At 41.9% G+C, this 24,176-nt stretch overlaps 1 protein-coding gene across 1 annotated transcript in view; it reads right to left on the bottom strand.

The window, feature by feature from the left end:
- The window catches only part of cfap161 (cilia and flagella associated protein 161), a 50,763-nt gene extending 27,714 nt beyond the window's left edge, over window positions 1-23,049 (bottom strand). Inside the window, exons 1-2 of the mRNA XM_063065827.1 lie at window positions 22,852-23,049; window positions 745-834 (exon numbers count right to left, since the gene is read on the bottom strand). Coding sequence (XP_062921897.1) covers window positions 745-834; window positions 22,852-22,920 — 159 coding nt within the window. The 5' untranslated portion in view covers window positions 22,921-23,049. The remainder of the gene's footprint in view (window positions 1-744; window positions 835-22,851) is intronic.
- Window positions 23,050-24,176: the final 1,127 nt, after the last annotated feature.

Here is a 24,176-nt window from a genome sequence, read left to right as displayed (position 1 = left end):
AGTTGGAATATTGTTTAAAACTCTGGTTGCTAAGCTATGGGAACATAGAAATCTACAGCACATTACAGGCCCTTAAGGAAGGATGTGATTTTACTGGAGGAGTGCAAAGAAAGTTACCTAAGATGAAATGTTTCATTTATGAGGAGACACTAAACAGCTTGCTTTTTTATTCCTTATAACAGAGCAGGCAGTGGGGACCTGGTAGAGGTAAAAAAAATTTTGAAGGGCATAGATAAAATAAATAGAAACTCTTCCAATTAGTAGAAATGCCACAAACTCATAGGATAAATAAAGTTCCTTTTATTGTGCAGTATTACACCTTTTGGAGTAATCTACATGGCCTTTCGTGCATTTTGCTTTCTGCTGTGAACATAAAATAAAGCTGTTGCTGGGAAATACAAATAGTAACAGATGTGTTATTCGGCCCATCACTCCAGGTGAGACGTAGCTGGTTTTAAACACTGAGCATTGAACATGGCCCTTCCAAACAATAATACCATGAAATGTTTGTTTATAAATGCTAATTAATATGTAATGACCATTTTATCACCTCCAAAGCAAATAGATTGAAACAGTAAATTATTTAAGTGAGTAAGGCAGATTTAAAGCAAACTGGAAGATACAGAGGAAATTTATAATTTGTCTTGTAATTATTAGAGATAATAATGATTCTAAACCTGCACTCAATTACCAAAAAATAACCACTTGAGATAAAAATGTTAACACTTAAAAAGAATTATTCACCTTATTCAGCAGATCATCTTTAAAGGATCCAAGCTTCTGCATTAAAAGCTCACCACGTTCTTTCTTCTTAATAAAGTCTTTAATAACATCCTGCAAGATACATTTTAATAGGTCTTTTATAGGTCACCAGAGACAATTTCTCACATGAGGCATTAACTCCTATCTTATTAATAGGTGATAGATCAGTCAAAACACATGTCCATTTACAACTTCCTTCTAGAAAGTGGGAAACTACGTTGCTAGCTTACCATGGATGGAGATGACAGGAGAGATTGAGAGGGAGGCAGATATCTTTATGGCATGTTCTTTAGCAGGTTCAGCAACTATTTTAAGGACGTTGTTGTTCTTAGGCAAACGATAGAATGAACCGCAACCTCAAAAATTTTGAACAGCTGAAGAGATACCTCAAATTTTCCAATGCACTAGAGAAAGATTTGCTGGCTGTCTGAAATGTAACATGCTGTAAGGTTTCACTGATAACGTAATGGACTCTCTGTAGCAGCAATGTTTGGATTATGACTAGAGATAGCGGGGTTTGGAATGCTGTTGTCCTTTCTTGTGAGTTTGGAAGAGAGATTTTTGCAGTCTTTGCCAGGGAGAGATGAGGAGAGAAGGCGCGAATGGAAAGAGTTGGTAGACCGCCGGACGGGGTGGATTTGGAGCGAGGGTCCGAAGGGCAGTGACGATTGGAGGAGGTCGATAGTCGACAACCGGCTTATCAGTGAGTTCCAACACTGAGCAATAGACTGTTTCATAAGATTGGGCCCTTTTTCTTTTTTCTCATTTTCTTTACTAACCATATAGTCAAAGTAAGAATGATAAAGCTTAATTGTTTAATCGCATATTGTGTACTGTTTGTTATTCCGGAGTACTGATTTGTAACAGGGGACACATCGCACAGCATCCACCAAAATGAGATTTCTTAAGTTTGGCTGGGCCGGGGAGCTATCACCCCCTATATTAAGCCGCTAGCCGAGGCGAGAGTTACAGAAAAAAAGCATAGAAACAGCCGATACAAAACCAATCACTGCGAAGGGCAATATAGATATAAAGAATTCACAAAAGGTGACCAGGCTAAGTTACCACTCACTTTCATTCAGATACTGTACTGTATTACAGGATAATGTTGGTAGTAGTCCATTCCTTGTACACCATGCCAAAGTCAATTGGGAAATGACTCAATTATTTTCATTCAGATCCTTATTTCTTTCTGTTTTGACATTTCTGCCAGTGCCAGCCTTTAACAACACTCAAGAAAGACTAACATTGCTGTCACAAGGGTCTGCTTGTTTAATGTTCAATAATACTTGTTTTTAAGGGAGAAGTCACTTTCATTTTTTATTAACATTGCAAGCATAACGTGATGTGAAATTACTTTTAAAGACATTCCAAGACCTGTAAAATTAGCCCCTGTCTCTCCAAATCACAGAAAATCCTGTGAGATAAAATTGGACTTTGGTGAGGATTCAAATCACATGGAATCATTTATGTTGCTATTACACAACAATTGGATAAAGTTTAATGACTAACAAACAACTGATGCAATTATGTATAATAATACGTCCCAATTTTAACCTATAGGCCACAGGAAGAGAAGTAATTGATTATAAACTGTTAGGATTACAGAGTATTATTTTAAGAGTTCTATCATGCAAGAAAACTAAAGGCAGGTAGTTGAAAGACACGCTAGCTTCTGAGAAAGCAACCAGGAATGCTTTCAACAGAACAATTACACTGAACATCCACAATCTCGTTGATCTATGAATTAGTTGCCTCTTTAGAACTAATTAAAGGAAGATTCATCCCGAAAAGGTTACATGTGTGTGAAAGCTGAAGATATTCTGAATAAACATTTGGTGGAGATTGCCACAGAGAGAGAGAGAGAGAGAACAGAGACATTGTATTGAGGAGGGACTGCACGGTTTTTTTTATTATTTGTTGAGATTTCAGCGCGAAATAGACCCTTCCAACCGCATCACCCGGCAACCCCCAATTTAACCCTAGCCTAATCATGGGACAATTTACAATGACCAATTAACCTACTAACCGGTACCTCTTTGGCCTGTGGGAGGAACCTAGAAAACGCACACATTCCACAGGGAAGATGTACAGACTCCTTACAGATAACGTTGGAATTGAATTCCAGGCTCCAGTGCTTCAAGCTGTAATAGCATCGTGCTAGCTGTTGCACTACCATGGCACCCATTTGACAGGATAAAACAAAATGACAGAATCATTCAGAATCAATGACTCACTATTTTTTGAAAACCAGTAAGTCATAGAGCCCAGATGAAACCTAGCTTAGGCTGTTAAGAAAACTGACGGAACATATAATGAAGAATTTCCAGTTGACACTAATTTCAGACAGTGTTCAAGGAGCAGACAACTGCTTACATTATAACACTCAACGAAGTTTTACAAGCTAGTCAGCATTATATTAGTAATTGAAAGAAAATTACTAGAAACATTTATTCAGAATACTATTAACCATTGTATAGATCAACATAGTTTAATTTGTAACTTGATTTATTATCATTAACATGTACTGAGCTCAATCAACATGAGTTTAAGGGCAGGTTGAATATGACCAACTCAAACTTATTGAAGAATGAGAAATGCAAGCATATTTAATGTAGTCTAATCACAAACAAGAGAAAATCTGCAGATGCTGGAAATCCAAGCAATGCACACAAAATGCTGGAGGAGCTCAGCAGGCCAGGCAGCATCTATGAAAAAGAGTACTGTCAATGTTTCAGGCCGAAACCTTTCAGCAGATGGTGTTTAGCAATGCTTTTGGTAAGTTTCTTCATGGCAGATTAGTCAGTAAGATCAAATTCACAATGCCCAAAGTAAAGGACAAGTTGGATCAGAAACTGGTCTGATGACAGAAGAACAGCGGTAATGGTCAATGGAGACACAAGGGTCTGCAAAAAAACTGAAATCTGAAGCAACACATGAAAGGATGGAAGAACTCAGCAGGTCAGGCAGCAACAGTGGAGAGAACTGGAGGATCAACATTTTCATCGAGACTTTTCATCGAAAGAAAAAGGGTGATAGCCAGTATAAAAAGGTGGAAGGGAGGGGTGAAGCAAAAGCTGGCAGGTGATAGGTGGATCAAGGTGAGGGGGTCGTCAATGGACGTAATTATGAGAGAAATGCACTTGGGAAGCAGGAACACTAGGAAGGACACAGTCCGTCAGTTCAGGGGAGGCGCCTTTTGGGAAGGAATAGGAGGGAAGTTGTGTGGTTGGCGGGTCCAAGGTTTGGACATATGGGTTTGCATTCCACTTTAGCACTTGGTGGTAAGCATGGGATTGGGTGGTGTGATTTTTGTAAGGTCCCAGAGACGGTGGAACATGTGATCTTGGTGTGCCACAGATATTTGTTGGAATGTGGGAGGCTGTTTAGGCAACTCTTGGGTCGATCTGGGGTGCCTAGTTTGCAGGATATTCTGACACCTGAAGCAGGGATGGTTAAGTCGTGTAGGGCCCTGATGAACTTTTTAATTAAACATGTTTGGGAGGTAGGATCTGACCCATGATGGCTCCCTTCATATACCATTGCAGTAGGGGGCACCATTGCACCTTCCCGATAGGTGCCAGCTGCCATTAGCACAAAAGACGTGAAGGAAGACACAGTTCCAAGTCCTGTTTGGTATACATGAATGATTTCGACAATTCCAGAGACTATGATTAAGAAGCCTGTAGAAAAAAGGTCTCTGTATCTGATGTGATTAAAAGATCTGGACATGACAGGAAGATATCTCTGGAGGATAGGTGGTAAACAGAATTTAATCCTGACTAGTGTGTGTAGAAAATCAAAATAATAAAGGGTATTCACAATAAATGATACTGAATCATGAAGCCAGCTCTGGAGTTCACAATTCCCAACAGGTCATAAAAAAGGTATATGGTATATTTTCCAGTAATAACTAAGTTATAAATATAATTACAAAACAACTATATTGCAACTGTATAAGACATCAGTTTTGCATAGAGTTTTACACAAAACAGGAAAGTGTAATCATGCTGGAGAGAGATTTGCGGCAATGTTGGTAGCACTACAGAAAAGACTGAATCAGTTATGTTCTTCGGAACATGGGGCCGTAGAAAGACTTAATTGAGATATATGATATTTTGATTGACCTAGGCAGAATAGATTTGAAAATACTGTACTATTTTCTTGAAATGACAGGTCAATAACTGAGGACTATAAATCTAAGGTATTGAGGAGATTTTTTTTGAGTCAATACCAGAAAATGTGATTGAAGTAGAAAGCCTGATTATATCTTAAAAGTATTTGAAGGTGTACTTGAAGCGTCATAACTTACAAATCCAGGAACTAAGGGCTAAAAACTGGAATTAGGTTGGATAAGAATAGAAAATCCCGGAAATGTTGAGGAAGTCAGATAGCATCAGTTAAGGTTTTAGGTTAGCAAACCTTAATCAAAAGTAGAGATAGATTGGTTTTAATGTGCACAGAATAATAAAGTAGGTTTGTAATGTAGAAGGCTGGAGATTAAATATCATAAAGGGGGTGGTAATAGATCAAATGAAAACATTAAATATTATTTTAGAGGAGATACTGCATAAATTGGAGAAACTGAATCATTATCTAAAATTACCAAAGAAAACCATTATTAATAGCAGAAACATGAGATAAAAATGCTGATTAGTTGAAATAGTTGAACTCAAGGTTGAGTCGGAATAACAATACCCAGAAAGAAGATGAGCTACTTGAAACTACATTAAGCTTTTGACAGGGGGTCTTCACTGAGATTTACTCTGTTGTAGATTTATTTGTTACTATCATGACCTGCATGCCATCATAAAAGATGGAAATAAATTTCTGTGGTCAGCCAAATTTGAAGGGGATACTCTAAAGTTTCTCTCAGTTGATGCAGTCAGTGCTGTTAGTGAGGTCTGTGAAATCCCCTGTTATATTCTCCTCTTCCCAGATGTGGATGATGAGGATGCAGATTTAAGACTGAAATTCTGGGAAATTTTCAAGTAGTTCAACTAGAGTGCCTTTCAAGTCTTGACCTTTAGTTGGGATGTGGCCTTTTCAATTGCTTGCTGGTCAGAAGACTGGACTGAAGAGGTTACTATGGGATTAAGTTGGAGTGCTCACTTTGAGAACAAAATTACAATTGAGATTTTTGAAATGTTCATTCCTACAATCATTTACCTCCTCTGCCCTTGATAAGTTCACCTCCATTCTTGGCATTCAATGGAGTGGGGTCTTACTATTTGGAGATAAATGTCTTCAACAGTGCTGAAGGACCTATGCATGTCATGGATATCAGTGAGTAACTTCTTTTCTACAATCTTTCTACCTGCTATCTGTCATTTAGGTCATGGGTTTTCTGCCTTCATTTTGCTTGAGAAGTTGTCCACAGACGCCAAGACTCTCTTCAGAGATGACAATTATGGTGAACCTGAACAGCACATTAGTTTTTGACTTTCTGCAGCTTCTGTTGACTGAAAATTGACAGATCGTCTGTAAACCACTATCTGAATAAGCTACCTTTGTGGGTGCTTGAGAGCTTTAATATTGATTTTCTTGCAGCAATGTTTCTGTTGATACTTATGCTCTGTGTCCAGGCTAATAGGCATAAAAGAGTGGATTAGACAGCGATCAGTAATCTAACAGGTGCCAGTTCCTGGACCAAGGGTGCTGCCTATGGAGACCAAAACTTTCATATTCTTCCACGTAGATCTTTCGATAAATATTAGCCCCATCATACCACTGATGTCCTTGGTCTATTCAACAACTGATCATCCCAACAGTTTACCCCGCTGACCTCATTCACTTGTCCTCTCTCCTGTCCAGTTCCTTTCTTTGATCAGCCTCTTGCAACCAATCACTTCCTCCCACCCCAATATTGAATGTCAATAATATAAATATGAAATAAAACTAATAAAAGGGTTACGTTCTCTCCTATGATACTTAGAATCTTTATAAATGACTTGATGTAAAGCATCAACCACTAGAGGGAGTCTGTGTACTAATCATCAGATTCCAGATTAATAGTGCTGTATATGAAACAATTTAAATAGTCTGTAGGCTAAGGAAACTGAGGATATTAAATGTTACTATTCACAAGGAAACATATATGAAGTGTTAATTTTATTTTAAAGATAAGAACAACAGCCATTAAGGCTCAGTGAAAGGTATCTTCACTCAGTGGTAGGCTTCTCCCCTTCCAAAATGAAAGGTTATACGTTTTTGCAAGCAAATAAAATAACAGTGACAAGCAAACAAAAAGAATTCCGGCCTCTGTAAACTAAAGTAATGTCTAGTGGAAGATTTCCACCTCTGGTAGCAATTGTGGATTGACGACCAATTATTCACTGGAAAAAGGAATAGTCTTTATCACAGACCATGCTATAATAATTATGGAATAAAATGGAGCATTTCACTTGCCATTGGCATGGAAAAGAAGAAACTCTCACAAAGATCTTCCAAGAGACTCACTGTGAGCACTTGGCCTGGTTTCACGAGGTTCTGCACAATTTTACACCAACTGCTACAATCAGTAAAACATCACAAATACTCTACAGGAAGTTACCCTCAGACATTGATTATGTACTTTACCAAAATTCAAAATATAAAAAAATCTTAGACAGATGACTATAGACTGAAGTTTTGTAATTTACTAAATGCTCTTGTTTCTGTAATCATTGGGGAATTTGATGAATTGAACATAGGTGTGCCCCTATTATTCATTGTGGCTGGTACACAAACAACTGCTTCTCATTTAATTCAAACTTCCATTAACACAAAGTGAAGAAGTGAAATATTTATTGATACTCCTAACAATGTGCTTTGTGTTAAGAGTGAATTGAATTAGATGATTACCAAAACTCAAAGTAAACAATTAAGGATAGTAATCATGTCAAAAATGATCATGTAAAGATATTTATTCATTAGTAAATAAGATCCCCTTTAATTCATTCCATCCAAGTACTTGCTCCATATCCACATCGCAAGCACCATGAGCTGTACTCTTCTTTGTAATTAAAGTTATCATCCATTGAGTCTTTCCTTGTACATTGTCACTTTTTCGTTTCCTTACTGATCTAGTGTTGAACCTATATATAGTTTTCCTTCAAGCACCCTCATGCTCAATAGAACTGCTGAAAAACAGCTGAAGTAATTACTTCTTCTTCCCAATTCTACATGTCAACAAACTTTCCCCTTAATTGAATACAGCTCAGCGTTTAACGCCATTATTCCTTCTGTTCTGCTTGAAAAGCTACAGAATCTAGGCCTCCGTACCGCCCTCTGCAACTGGATCCTCAGCTCCTAACTGGAAGGCCACAATCTGTGTGGATTGGAAATAACGTCTCCACCTCACTCAATCAACTCTGGTGTACCACAGTGATGTGTGCAAAGCCTACTGCTCTACTTTATCTACACCTATGACTGTGTGACTAGACATAGCTCAAGTACCATCTATAAATTTGCTGAAGATACAAGCATTGTTAGCAGAATCTCAGAAGGTGACAAAAGGGCGTACAAGAGCGAGATATATCAGTTAGTGGAGTGGTGTCGCAGCAACAAACTTACACTCAACATTAGCAAGACCAAAGAGCTGATTATGGACCTCAGAAAGGGCAAGATGAGGGAACACAAACCAATCCTCATAGAGGGATCAGAAGTGGAGACAGTGAGCAATTTCAAGTTCTCTGAGGATCTAACCTGAACTCAACATATTGATGCAGCTATAAAGAAGGCAAGACAGCAGCTATACTTCATTAGGAGTTTGAGAAGATTTGGTTTGTTAACTAAACACTCAAAAGCTTCTACAAATGTACCGTGGAGAGCATTCTGACTGGCTGCATCACCATCTGGCATGGGGGGGGGGGGGGCTGCTACTGCACAAAATCGAAATAAGTTGCAGAAACTTGTAAAATTAGTCGGCTTCATCATGGGTACTAGCCTCCATAATATCCAAGACATCCTCAAGGAGTGGCATCTGAAAAGCGGCATCCATCATTAAGGACCCGCATCACCCAGGACATGCCCTGTTCTCATTGTTACTGTCGGAGAGGAGGTACAGAAACCTGAAGGGACACACACTGCGATTCAGGTACAGCTTCTTCCCCTCTGCCATCCGATTCCTAAATGGACATTGAACCCGTGAACAAAACCTCACTACTTTTTTATTTGTTTTTTTTGTACTACTTATTTTTTAACTTAACTATTTAATAGATATATAAACTTCCTGCAATTCAGTTTTTTTCTATATATTAATTTATCATGTATTTCATTGTACTGCTGCCATAAAGTTAAGAAATTTCATGACTAATGCCGATGTTATTAAACCTGAATCTGATTCATGTTGTCAGCATACTTCTCTACATTGCTTTCTTTCCTTTTTAAAACTCTTTATTAATTTTCCAAAATTATAAACTCAATAACAAAGTTAGTACAAAGAGATTAGAAAAATGTTCATCAGCATATATAAAATGAATTTTAAGTAACATAGATATAAAAGACTTCCAAACTCATAATGAGATTAATCATTAAAAAAAGAAATAAAAAGAAAAAAAATTTATAAACAAAAAAAAAACCCAAAAGAAAAAGAGAAAATAAAACCCAAAAAAAGCAAAACAGGGCAGACCAACGGCTTGTATCAGACACGTTCAATAATGTCATTAACTCCGCTCCTCTCATCATATAATTTAAGTTTAGAAAAAAGATTCAGAAAGGTCAGATTACATCATATTAAAATATTGCATAAAAGGTTTCCAAGTTTCTTCAAATTTAACCGAAGGGTCAAAAATATCACTTCTAATTTTTTCTAAATTTAAACTTAATACGGTTTGAGAAAACCATTGGAATGTAGTTAGAGGATTAGTTTCCTTCCAGTTCAACAAAATAGATCTTCTCGCCATTAAAGTAACAAAAGTTATCATTCGACAGGCTGAAGAAGACAAAGATCTATGTTCTACCATTGGCAATCCAAAGATTGCCGTAATCGGATGCGGTTTTAAATCAAAGCATAGAACAGTTGAAATAATATCAAAAATGTCTTTCCAATATTTTTCCAAAAGAGGACAGGACCAAATCATATGAGTTAAAGAAGCCACTTCAGAGTGACATCTATCACAAGTAAGGTTTATATGGGAATAAAAACGAGCTAGTTTATCTTTGGGCATATAAGCTCTGTGTACTACTTTAAATTGTATTAATGTATGTTTAGCACATGTAGAAGAAGTACTAACTAATTGAAAAATTCTTTCCCATTTCTCTATGGGTAGGGAAAGTTGAAGTTCCCTTTCCCATTCATTTTTGATTTTATCAGATATATCTGGCTGTAATTTCATAATTATATCATAAATTATTGCTATTAATCCTTTCTGCAAAGGATTAAAACCTAAAATTTTATCAAAAATGCCAGAAGGATTTGAAGTCGGAAAGGTAGGCAACATAGTATTTAAAAAATTTCTTACTTGTAGGTATCTAAAAAAAATGGGATCTAGGCAAATCAAATTTCTCAGATAACTGCTCAAAAGACATAAAGCAGTTATCCAGAAATAGATCACGAAAACATATTTTACCTTTCGTTTTCCATATCAAAGAGGCTTGGTCCATTACTGAGGGTTGGAAAAAGAAATTAGATAAAATAGGGCTTGATAACATAAATTCATTCAGACCAAAAAATTTATGAAATTGAAACCATATTCGCAATGTGTGTTTAACTATAGGATTGAAAATTTGTTTATTCAATTTAGATAGTGCAAAAGGCAGTGAAGTTCCTCTACATTTCTGAATAAGCTAAAATTACCTGTTATGAACATTGATAGAGGCCTAGGCAAAGAACATGTTATTTTGCCATTGAATCCCCTTCCTCTATATTGTCACTGTCTGTTGGGGACTTTATGGCATTTTTTAAAATTTCAAAATATACCTTATTCAGAAATAAAATTATATACAATACACCATTCAATAACTTTCCATCCTTTACATACGTTCCCATTATAGTCAGTACGTATCCGTACTTATGGCCACCCACGTGGCACTCCAGTTGTTCACCTTACCACATCATTGTTGAGGGGAATACTCCCCGCCACCCAACCCCTCCCACTCCCGCGGGTGAAGAAACCTATACTGTGGTCCTTCCCCACCGGGCCCTTGCGATGGCTGCACCGAATTTCAGTGCGTCCCTCAGCACGTACTCCTGCAGCTGAGAATGTGCCAGTCGACAGCATTCTCCCACGGACATCTCCATGTGCTGGTAGACCATCAAGTTTCGGGCTGACCAAAGAGCGCCTTTCACTGAGTTGATGATCTGCCAGCAGCGCCGGATGTTGGTCTCCGTGTGCGTCCCCGGGAACAGCCCGTAGATCAGAGAGTCCTCTGTTACGCAGCTGCTGGGGATAAAACGTGACACTAGCCCGTCCATTCTCCTCCACACCCTCTTTGCAAACTGACAGTGTGCAAAGAGGTGGGTCACAGACTCCTCCTCACTGCAGTCCTCCCGTGGGCAGTGGGGTGCAGAGACGACGTTCCGGGCGTACAGGAGGGCTCTGACCGGGAGGGCCCCTCTCACCACCAGCCAGGCGAGGTCTTGGTGCCTGTTGGTGAGATCTGGCGATGAGGCATTTTGCCAGATGAACTGGACGGTCTGCTCAGGGAACCACCCCACTGTGTCCATCACGTCCTTCTCCTGCAGTGCCTGCAGGACATTACGTGCCGACCACTGCCTGATGGCCCTGTGGTCAAAGGCATTCTCCTGGAAGAACTTTTCTACGTAGGACAGGTACGCCGGCAACGACCAGCTATTTCAATAAAGTCAGAAACAATCACTTAAAATGCTGTTGTGAGTGGACAGGTCTTATCTATACAACATCTGCATATTCTCTTCTTCATTGAAGGCAGAAGTCCTACCTTAGATTTCTACAGCTCCATTTACCTTTAGAAAACTTTTCAAAACTTAAACCTTTAAACAAGCTCTTCTTAAATTCTCCTTTCCTGGTTTGGTATATCTTATTCTGTTCCTTTTTTAATGAAGGACACTAAGACTTTCCATTATGCAGCTCTTTAATAAAACATTGGAGCAAAAATATCCAATCAGAGCAAAAGCATTTGTATTTATATACATAAACACGAGGAAATCTGCAAATGCTGGAAATTCAAGCAACACACACAAAATGCCGGTGGAACGCAGCAGGCCAGGCAGCATCTATAGGAAGAGGTACAGTCAACGTTTTGGGCCGAGACCCTTCATCAGGACTAACTGAAAGGAGAGATAGTAAGAGATTTGAAAGTGCGAGGGGGAGGGGGAGATCCGAAATGATAGGAGAAGACAGGAGGGGGAGGGATGAAGCTAAGAGCTGGAAAGTTGATTGGCAAAAGAGATACAAGGCTGGAGAAGGGGGAGGATCATGGGACAGGAGGCCTAGGGAGAAAGAAAGGGGGAGGAGAGCACCAAAGGAAAATGGAGAGCAGGCAAGGAGTTATTGTGAGAGGGACAGAGAGAGAAAGAAGAGAGGAAAAAAAAGGAAATAATAAATAAACAAACAAACAAACAAATAAATAAATAAGGGATGGGGTATGAGGGGGAGGAGGAGGGGCATTAACAGAAGTTAGAGAAATCAATGTTCATGCTATCAGGCTGGAGGCTACCCAGACAGAATATAAGCTGTTGCTCCTCCAACCTGAGTGTGGTTTCATCTTGACAGTAGTGGAGGCTGTGGATAGACATATCAGAATGGGAATGGGACGTAGAATTAAAATGTGTGGCCACTGGGAGATCTTGCTTTCTCTGGCGGACAGAGCGTAGGTGTTCAGCAAAACAGTCCCCAGTCTGCGTTGGGTCTCACCAATATATAGAAGGCCTCATCGAGAGCACCGGACACAGTATATCACACCAGCCAACTCACAGGTGAAGTGTCGACTCACCTGGAAGGACTGTCTGGGGACTTGAATGGTGGTGAGGGAGGAAGTGTAAGGGCAGGTGTAGCACTTGTTCCACTTGCAAGGATATGCGCCGGGAAGGAGATCGGTGGGAAGGGATGGGGGGGACGAATGGACAAGGGAGTCACGATCCCTGCGGAAAGCAGAAAGGTGGAGAGGGAATGATGTGCTTAGTGGTGGGATCCCGTTGGAGGTGGTGGAAGTTACGGAGAATTATATGTTGGACCCGGAGGCTGGTGGGGTGGTAGGTGAGGTCAAGAGGAACCCTATCCCTAGTGGGGTGGTGGGAGGATGGGGTGAGAGCAGATGTGCGTGAAATGGGGGAGATGCGTTTGAGAGCAGAGTTGATGGTGGAGGAAGGGAAGCCCCTTTCTTTAAAAAAGGAAGACATCTCCTTCGTCTTGGAATGAAAAGCCTCATCCTGAGAGCAGATGCGGTGGAGATGGAGGAATTGCGAGAAGGGGATGGCACTTTTGCAAGAGACAGGGTGGGAAGAGGAATAGTCTAGGTAGCTGTGAGAGTCCGTAGGCTTATAGTAGACATCAGTAGATAAGCTGTCTCCAGAGATAGAGACAGAAAGATCAAGAAAGGGGAGGGAGATGTCGGAAATGGACCAGGTAAACTTGAGGGCAGGTTGAAAGTTGGAGGCAAAGTTAATGAAATCAACGAACTCAGCGTGTGTGCAGGAAGCAGCACCAATGCAGTCGTCAATGTAGCAAAGGAAAAGTGGGGAGCGGATACCAGTATAGGCTTGGAACATGGACTGTTCCAAGCCTATACTTTTGTTAACCTATACAATCTATACAATTGGTGATGTAATGTTGGCAGTTAAAAAAATATCACCAGTTTAAAATTAGAACAGGTGTTAGGATTGGGGATTTGGAAATTGGATTACTGCTGGTATCTCAGGAAAGGAAAATGCTGTACAGATTAGGAGTGAGACTATAAATGATAAAAATGCAGGCACCCAAAAAGAGGAGCTACATATAATTTGAAGAAATCAACTGGTCCATTTGGAAAGTATCCAGGTTACTGAGGGAAGTAAAAAAGAAAATTGGAGATGTTGCCATATTGGCCAAATGTCCCTGAGTACTATAAAATTTCAAATTCAATCCCTGTTGAAAGAAGTATTTTGGGATAAATCCAGTAACTGCAGTTTAATTCTGGGGTGGTGAGTTTTATGGAATTGTTGATGAAGTAATAAAGAGAGTTAATGAAAAAACTTCAGGTGATATGGACTTCTAAAACGCTCCTTAAAAGGTGTCAAATAACAGAGACACTGGAGACCGTAGATGCTAGAATCTGGAGTAACAAGCAAAAAGCTGGAAGAACTCAGGTCAGGCAGCATCTGTCCAGATGAAAATTCCAGTCCAGATGAAGGATCCCTATCTGAAATATTGACTGACCATTTCCCTCCATAGATTCTCCCTGACCCACTGAAATCCTGCAGCTTCTTCTTTGTTGTGCCAGATAATAGGCCTGTCATTAAGACTAATCCCACAGAATTAAAGGGCCTGCACCAGCAAGGAAAGAAAATTGTCTAATTAACAGGAAAAAAGAGGAAAGCATTACAAAGATGTTTTTGGACTGCAGACAAATGTACAATGAAGTTTCCCAAGATTATTGATTATGGCTTTTCTTAAGGTGCGTGACTTGGAAGAACAAAACTGCTGTTTCTATAAAACATGGACCTACCATATGATGGACTATGAGGAGGATTCTAATAGTGATGTGAAATGGGCAGGTATGTGGCAGACAAAATTTAAATGTTAAAAATTGTGAAGTATTTTGGTAGGAAGAATGTCAAGATGCAATGTAAACCAGCATGCAGAATCCTAAAATGGGTACAGAATCTGAGAGCAGGTGAGCATTGTTCATTTAAAGTGGCAGTTCAGGCTGACAGCGGTTAAAAAAACAAGGGATCCTGATCTTTATAGATAGAGCCACAGAGTACAAGAGTAAACAAGTTATGAAGAAACACGGGTTCTACCACAATTGGACAATTGGATCATCGTCTAGTTTTGGTCATCACAGCTCAGATATGATGTAAAAGGTTGAGACACAGTACTCAAGCGGTTTGCCAAAATAATTCCATGAATGAGAGTTTGGATCTGAGTATGGTCCAGGTCATAGTGAGAGTGAAAAGGCAAGTGAAGTTAGAGATGTAATCATAGCCACAAAAGGTACAGCACAGTTTGCATGCCATTACTTCTGTAAGAATCAGAATCAGGTTTAATATCATAGGAACAAAGAAAATAGGTGCAAGAGTAGGCCATTCGGCCCTTCAAGCTTGCACCGCCATTCAGTATGATCATGGCTGATCATCCAACTCAGAACCCTGTACCTGCCTTCTCTCCATACCCCCGATCCCTTTAGCCACAAGGGCCATATCTAACTCCCTCTTAAATATGGCCAATGAACTGGCCTCAACTGTTTCCTGTGGCAGAGAATTCCACAGATTCACCACTCTCTGTGTGAAGAAGTTTTTCCTCATCTCAGTCCTAAAAGGCTTTCCCTTTATCCTCAAACTGTGACCCCTCGTTCTGGACTTCCCCAACATCGGGAACAATCTTCCTGCATCTAGCCTGTCCATTCCCTTTAGAATTTTATACGTTTCAATCAGATCATAGTCATAGTCATAGTCATAGTCATACTTTATTGATCCCGGGGGAAATTGGTTTTCATTACAGTTGCACCATAATAATAAATAGTAATAAAACCATAAGTAGTTAAATAGTAATATGTAAATTATGCCAGTGAATTATGAAATAAGTCCAGGACCAGCCTATTGGCTCAGGGTGTCTGACCCTCCAAGGGAGGAGTTGTAAAGTTTGATGGCCACAGGCAGGAATGACTTCCTATGACGCTCAGTGCTGCATCTCGGTGGAATGAGTCTCTGGCTGAATGTACTCCTGTGCCCACCCAGTACATTATGTAGTGAATGGGAGACATTGACCAAGATGGCATGCAACTTGGACAGCATCCTCTTTTCAGACACCGCCGTGAGAGAGTCCAGTTCCATCCCCACAACATCACTGGCCTTCCGAATGAGCTTGTTGATTCTGTTGGTGTCTGTTACCCTCAGCCTGCTGCCCCAGCACACAACAGCAAACATGATAGCACTGGCCACCACAGACTCGTAGAACATCCTCAGCATCATCTGGCAGATGTTAAAGGACCTCAGTCTCCTCAGGAAATAGAGATGGCTCTGACCCTTCTTGTAGACAGCCTCAGTGTTCTTTGAGCAGTCCAGTTTATTGTCAATTCGTATCCCCAGGTATTTGTAATCCTCCACCATGTCCACACTGACCCCCCTGGATGGAAACAGGGGTCACCGGTACCTTAGCTCTCCTCAGGTCTACCACCAGTTCCTTAGTCTTTTTCACATTAAGCTGCAGATAATTCTGCTCAAACCATGTGACAAAGTTTCCTACCGTAGCCCTGTACTCAGCCTCATCTCCCTTGCTGATGCATCCAACTATGGCAGAGTCATCCGAAAACTTCTGAAGATGACAAGACTCTGTGCAGTAGTTGAAGTCCGAAGTGTAAATGGTGAAGAGAAAGGGAGACAAGACAGTCCCCTGTGGAGCCCCAGTGCTGCTGATCACCCTGTCGGACACACAGTGTTGCAAACACACGTACTGTGGTCTGCCAGACAGGTAATCAAGAATCCATGACACCAGGGAAGCATCCACCTGCATCGCTGTCAGCTTCTCCCCCAGCAGAGCAGGGCGGATGGTGTTGAACGCACTGGAGAAGTCAAAAAATATGACCCTCACAGTGCTCGCTGGCTTGTCCAGGTGGGCGTAGACACGGTTCAGCAGGTAGACTATGGCATCCTCAACTCCTAGTCAGGGCTGGTAGGTGAACTGGAGGAGATCTAACTGTGGCCTGATCATAGGCTGGAGCAGCTCCAGAACAAGTCTCTCCAGGGTGTTCATGATGTGGGAGGTCAATGCCACCGGTCTGTAGTCATTGAGGCCGCTGGGGTGCGGCGTCTTTGGCACAGGGACGAGGCAGGACGTCTTCCACAGTACAGGAACCCTCCGGAGCATCAGGCTCAGGTTGAATACATGGTGAAGTACTCCATATAGCTGAGGGGCACAGGCTTTGAGCACTCTGGTACTGACACCATCCGATCCTCCAGCCTTGCTTGGATTGAGACGTTTCAGCTGTCTTCTCACCTGTTCAGCTGTGAAGCCCACCGTGGTGGTTTCGTGTGGGGAAGGGGTATAGTCATGAGAGCAGGGTGGGGGACTGTGAGGAGGGGTAGGAGGGATCCTCCCTCAATCTTCTAAATTCCAGAGCGTATAAGCCTAGTCAATCCAGTCTTTCATCATATGAAAGTCCTGCCATTCTAGGAATCAACCTGGTGAACCTTCTTTGTACTCCCTCTATGGCAGGAATGTCTTTCCTCAGATTAGGGGACCAAAACTGCACACAATACTCCAGGTGTGGTCTCACCAAGGCCTTGTACAACTGCAGTAGTACTTCCCTGCTCCTGTACTCGAATCCTCTTGCTATAAATGCCAGCATACCATTCGCCTTTTTCACCACCTGCTGTACCTGCATGCCCACTTTCAATGACTGGTGTATAATGACACCCAGGTCTCGTTGCACCTCCCCTTTTCCTAATCGGTCACCATTCAGATAATAATCTGTTTTCCTGTTTTTGCCACCAAAGTGGATAACCTCACATTTATCCACATTAAATTGCAACTGCCATGAATTTACCCACTCACCTAACCTATTCAAGTCACCCTGCATCCTCTTAGCATCCTCCTCACAGCTAACACTGCCGCCCAGTTTTGTGTCATCCGCAAACTTGGAGATGATGCATTTAATTCCCTCGTCTAAGTCATTAATATATATTGTAAACAACTGGGGTCCCAGCACTGAGCCTTGCAGTACCCCACTAGCCACTGTCTGCCATTCTGAAAAGGTCCCATTTATTCCCAACAACACACATAAAAGTTGCTGGTGAACGCAGCAGGCCAGGCAGCATCTCTAGGAAGAGGTGCAGTCGGCGTTTCAGGCCGAAACCCTTCGTCAGGACTAACTGAAGGAAGTGTGAGTAAGGGATTTGAAAGTTGGAGGGGGAGGGGGAGGGGGAGATCCAAAATGATAGGAGAGGACAGGAGGGGGAGGGATGGAGCCAAGAGCTGGACAGGTGATAGGCAAAAGGAATACGAGAGGATCATGGGACAGGAGGTCCGGGAAGAAAGACGGGGGAACGGGGGGACCCAGAGGATGGGCAAGGGGTATATTCAGAGGGACAGTGGGAGAAAAAGGAGAGTGAGAGAAAGTATGTGTGTATAAAAATAAGTACCTAGTCAGTTCCCCTCTACCACCACTCTGCTGAGACAGGGTGAGAAGAGGAATAGTCCAGATAGCTGTGAGAGTCAGTAGGCTTATAGTAGACATCAGTGTATAAGCTGTCTCCAGAGACAGAGACAGAAAGATCTAGAAAGGGGAGGGAGGTGTCGGAAATGGACCAGGTAAACTTGAGGGCAGGGTGAAAGTTGGAGGCAAAGTTAATAAAGTCAACGAGTTCTGCATGCGTGCAGGAAGCAGCGCCAATGCAGTCGTCGATGTGGCCAAGGAAAAGTGGGGGACAGATACCAGAATAGGCATGGAACATACATTGTTCCACAAAGCCAACAAAAAGGCAGGCATAGCTCGGACCCATACGGGTGCCCATAGCTACACCTTTAGTTTGGAGGAAGTGGGAGGAGCCAAAGGAGAAATTACTAAGAGTAAGGACTAATTCCGCTAGACGGAGCAGAGTGGTGGTAGAGGGGAACTGACTAGGTACTTATTTTTATACACACATTCTTTCTCTCACTCTCCTTTTTCTCCCTCTGTCCCTCTGAATATACCCCTTGCCCATCCTCTGGGTCCCCCCCCCCATCTTTCTTCCCGGACCTCCTGTCCCATGATCCTCTCGTATCCCTTTTGCCTATCACCTGTCCAGCTCTTGGCTCCATCCCTCCCCCTCCTGTCTTCTCCTATCATTTTGGATCTCCCCCTCCCCCTCCAACTTTCAAATCCCGTACTCACTCTTCCTTCAGTTAGTCCTGACGAAGGGTCTCGGCCTGAAACGTCGACTGCACCTCTTCCTAGAGATACTGCCTGGCCTGCTGTGTTCACCAGCAACTTTTATGTGTGTTGCTTGAATTTCCAGCATCTGCAGAATTCCTGTTGTTTCCAGTTATTCCCACTCTTTGCTTCCTGTCTGCCAGCCAATTCTCTATCCACATCAATACCATACCCCCAATACCGTGTGCTTTAAGTTTGCATACTAATCTCCCGTGTGGGACCTTGTCAAAAGCCTTTTGAAAATCCAAATATACCACATCCACTGGTTCTCTCCTATCCACTCTACTAGTTACATCCTCAAAAAATTCTATGAGATTCGTCAGACATGATTTTCCTTTCACAAATCCATGCTGATTTTGTCCGATGATTTCGCCGCTTTCCAAATGTGCTGTTATCACATCTTCGATGACTGACTCCAGCAGTTTCCCCACCACCGATGTTAGGCTAACCGGTCTATAACTCCCTGGTTTCTCTCTCCCTCCTTTTTTAGAAAGTGGGGTTACATTAGCCACCCTCCAATCCTCAGGAACTAGTCCAGAATCTAAAGAGTTTTGAAAAATTATCACTAATGCATCCATCATTTCTTGGGCTACTTCCTTAAGCACTCTGGGATATCACCAGTGTATGTCATGAAATTTGTTGAATTTGTGGCACAGTACAATGTAATAGCTTGGCGCAGCAAGATCACCACAGGAGCCCGTGCAGCTGAAGTCAGGCACATCATCGAGGCACAACGAAAGCGTGCTGTGCGCAAGGCCCGAGCAGCATCCACGGCCACGACAGCACCCACCCACTTGTGTCCCACATGTGGGCGAGCCTTCAGGGCCCGGATTGGCCTCATCAGTCACCTCCGGACCCACAGCCACCAATCTCCCATTTGACTTTGAAGCCATGGTCATCTTCAACTACGAAGGACGAACAACAACAACAATGTAATATATAATAAAAGAGAAAATGGTGAATTTTTAATATATATATAGGTAAATTTAAAAACTAGTACAAAAATAGAAATTAAAAAGTAGTGAGGTAGCGTTCATGGGTTCAATGTCCATTCAGAAATTGGATGGCAGAGGGGAAGAAGCTGTTCCTGAATCATTGAGTGTGTGTCTTCAGGCTTCTGTACCTCCTTCCTGATGGTAGCAACAGGAACAAGGTATGACCTTTGAGTCACCACTCCTGGAAGATGTCCTGAATACTACAGAGGCTAGTGCCCATGATGGAGCTAACTAAGTTTACAACTCTCTGCAGCTTACTTCGATCCTGTGCAGTAACCACACCCCTCCCCCAATTCCAGACGCTGATGCAGCCAGTTTGAATGCTGTCCACAGTATATCTGTAGAAGTTTTCAAGTGTTTTAGTTGACAAGCCAAATCCCCTGACAACCTGTGCTGAATAACTGGTTCGTGTATACAAGGACATCTTTAACCTCAAATACAACATTCGGAGGTTCCCACCTGCTTCATAAAAGGCATCAATCATATCTGTGCCCAAAAAGAGCAGGGTGAGCTGTCTCAACAGCTATTGCCTGGTAACACACATCTACTGTGATGGAGTGCTTTGAGAGTTTGGTCATGTTGCATTTCCTGCCTGAACAAGGTCCTGGACCCAATGCAGTTTGCCTACCGCCAAAACGGATCTTCAGCAGACACAATCTCACTGGCTCTCCACTCAGCTTTGTAGCACCTGGACAATAGCAATATATTCATCATTTATTGATTGCAACTTGATGTTCAAAGCCATCATTCCCTCACAACTAATCAATAAACTTCAAAAGCCTAGGCCTCTGTACCTCCCTCTACAACTGGATCCTTGACTTCCCTGTCAGGAGACCACAGTCAGTACAGATTGGTAATCACATCTTCTCATCAAAGTTGGTGCACCTCAAAGATGCAAGATTAGCTCACTCCTCTACTCTCTCTACACGAATAACTGTGTGGCTAGGTACAGCTCAAATGCTATCTGTACATTTACCAAAGACACCACAGTGGCTGTCAGAATCTCAAATGGCAATGCAGTGGCATACAGGGGTGAGAAGGATCAACTGTTTGAGTGGTGTCATCTTAATAACCTTGCACTCAACATCAGCAAGACCAAGAAATTGATTATGGTCTTCAGGTAGGGGAGGTCAGTCTTACTGAGGAGTCAGTTTTGGAAAGGATGAGCAGCTTTTGGTTCCTGGGCATCAACATTTCAGAGGATCTATCCTGGGCTTCTGCAACTGGTTGTATCACTGCCTGCTATGGAGGCTGTAATGTGCAGGATTCAAAGAGGCTGAAGAATGTTATAGACTCAGCCAGCTCCAACACAGGCACAACCCTCCCCACCACTGAGGACATCTTCAAAAGGTGGTGCCTTAAGAAAGCGACATCCATCAATAAAGACCTTCACCTTCTGACACGTGACCCCTTCATATTACTACTTTCAGGGAGGAGATACAAGAGCCTGAAGCCCCACACTCAACATTTTAGGAACAGTTTCTTCCCCCACCATCAGATTTCTGAATGCATGATCACTACCCTACTACTCCTCTTTTGCACTATTTATTAATGTTGGTAATTTATCATCATCTTTATGGGCAATTTCAAGTTCCTGGATGTCAACATCTCTGAGGATCCTGGGCCCAACAAGGAAAGCAAAACAGCAGCTATATTTCATCAGGAGTTTGAGGAGATTTGGTATGTCACCAAAGATACTCGTAAATTTCTGCAGACATACTGTGGAGAGCATTCTAACTGGCTGCATCACCATCTGGTGTGGGGGGTGCAGGTGCGGACAATGCACAAGATCGAAATAAGCTGCAGAAAGTTGTGAACTACGTTAGCTCCATCATGGGGACCAGCCTCCCCAGCATCCAGGAACAGTGCCTCAGAAAGGCAGCATCCATCATTAAGGATCACCATCACCCAGAACATGCCCTTTTCTCATTGCTACCATAAGGGAAGGGATTCAGGAGCCTGAAGGTAAACACTCAAAGATTCAGGAACAGTTTCTTCTCCTCTGACATCAGATTTCTGAATGGACATTGAATCCATGGACACTACTGCACCAAGTTAGAGATAAAATGTTAGAGATGGGGTTATTTTACAGGATTAGGAAGAGTACAAATTAAGGTAATAAGGTTACAGAGACAAACCCGGGTTAATGGATAAGTCTCAGAGGTAGAGTTTATGGGAGAGAACTGAATCTGAGAGATCTGGGTATGAATCAGGGGAAATCAGAATCAGGTTTAATATTATTGGCATGTGTTGTGAAATATGTTGTTTTGCAGCAGCAGTGCATTGAAATACATAATTTTCAAAACTATATATTACAATAATATTTATATAATTAAATAAGTTGTGCAAAATATCACACACAAAAAATGCTTGTAGAACGCAGCAGGCCAGGCAGCATCTATAGGAAGAAGTACAGTCGACGTTTCAGGCTGAGACCCTTCGTCAGGACTAACTGAAAGAAGAGAGAGTAAGAGATTTGAAAGTGGGAAATGATAGAAGAAGACAGTAGGGGGAGGGAGGGAGCTAAGAGCTGGAAAGTTGATTGGCGAAAGGGACACAAGGCTGGAGAAGGGAGAGGATCATGGGACGGGAGGCTTAGGGAGAAAGAAAGGGGGAGGGGAGCCCAGAGGAAGATGGAGTGCAGGCAAGGAGTTATAGTGAGAGGGACAGAGGGAGAGAAAAGAGAGAGAGAGAGAAGGGGAAAAAATAAAAAAGTAAATAAATAATTAAATAAGGGATGGAGTAAGAAGGGGAGTAGGGGCATTAACGGAAGTTAGAGAAGTCAATGTTCATGCCATCAGGTTGGACATTAACCATAAATTTAGAATTATGAACCAAAAATTGGGGTTAGATTCAGCACATAGTTCAGAAAAAAATCAGATTGAGATGTGGCTGGAGATGATAGATTCATTGCAATAGTGTGACACTCTTAAATCGGAGGAAAGAATTGGATTGGCAAATTAAAAGTTAGATTTAAGAGTACAGAGTAAGAGGTGAGTGAATTACCGTTGGGATGAAGTTTGGGGAATCGTCTCAAGATTCGTCATAAACTAACGGGAGTAGAGGGGAGGGCTCGGCTCCTCACCTGATCCAAGGCGACGTCCTCAAACCAGTTATGGAGCAGCACCGAGGAGCAGTACGTCCTTTCGCCCATTTCGCTCCACAGCAGCGAGGACGCCGGTCTGCCAAACTTGGCAGCGTCCCGTCACCATGGCAACCGACGCGAACGCGCCCTTTGACCTGCACTGGGACTGGCTTCCGCTGTTGCCATGGCGACGGGTGCTTCGGGCCTTCGCTCCAGTTGTGGTCCGTGGTATGTGCCCTTCGGAAGCTCAACAGCCCGGAGAATCCTGCTTAGTAATCACCGGAAAGTTGGGGGAATCGTTAGATTGCAAGTTGCGCAGTTTTATTTTTGTAAAGGCCAGTTGTAGTTTGTTGGCCTTCATTGTGTTGTCGGGTTCTGTAATTCTACGTAGGCTGGTGAATTAATATGGCTCTGGCATCTCTTTTACTCCAGCATAATAACGTACTTGGCTGTGATTATACTGATACCAACACAAAATATGGAAACATTCTTTGATAACGGAGGGTGTAAAGCAAAAATGGGTAAATTATATTAAGCCAGAGATTGGTCATGAATAGCTGAATGAGTTATTTTCCTAATCTTGCCTATTGATTTAATGCAAGCAGCATTTTAAAGTTAATAATGTTTCCTCCCTCCAAGGCCAATTTATCAATGGAAAAACTGTTTTGCATACCAGTCCAGGTGGGATCTAACCAAAACTCTGCGCAACAATTGCTGAACTACTCGTCCTGTCTTTATGATAAAGACCAGTGTTTCATTTGTCTTTATTCTCTTCAAGTTTTCAATGATTTCTTTATTTAGATGTACAAATCCTTTGGTTTCTCACAAGTCTATGATTTGTGGCATTTAGAAAATATGCAAATTCTTTTTTTTCCGATCCACAGTGAATAACTGCAATTGGTTTTCATGTTGCACAGATTTTACCAGTTACAGGTCTCTACCTACAAAATATAGTGTACATCTTAGTCTACTATCTCTAAACTTGGATGAACATTCTCTAAATATAATGTTATATGAGGAACTCATTGGTAACATACCATTGATCGCTTTATAACCATATAACAATTCCAGCACGGAAACAGACGATCTTGGCCCTTCTTTATCTCCACGGCTTTCTGACCTAGGGTCCATGGACCTCTTGCTTAATGCTAATGGTATTGGTCCGTGGCATAAAAGGGGTTGGGAGCCCTTGTCCTAACTAATTGATTCAAAGAATCTATTTAGTGCAGCACTGATGAAGGGTCTCAGCCCAAAATGTATACTCTTCATTCCCCTTCATAGATGCTGCTTGACTCGCTGATTTCCTCCAGTATTTTGTGTATGTT

The sequence above is a fragment of the Mobula hypostoma genome, chromosome 13, assembly GCF_963921235.1.
Source record: "Mobula hypostoma chromosome 13, sMobHyp1.1, whole genome shotgun sequence".
NCBI lineage: Eukaryota > Metazoa > Chordata > Chondrichthyes > Myliobatiformes > Myliobatidae > Mobula > Mobula hypostoma.
The sequence above is the reverse complement of the archived record's forward strand: the minus strand, read 5'-3'. Positions and strand labels throughout refer to the sequence as shown.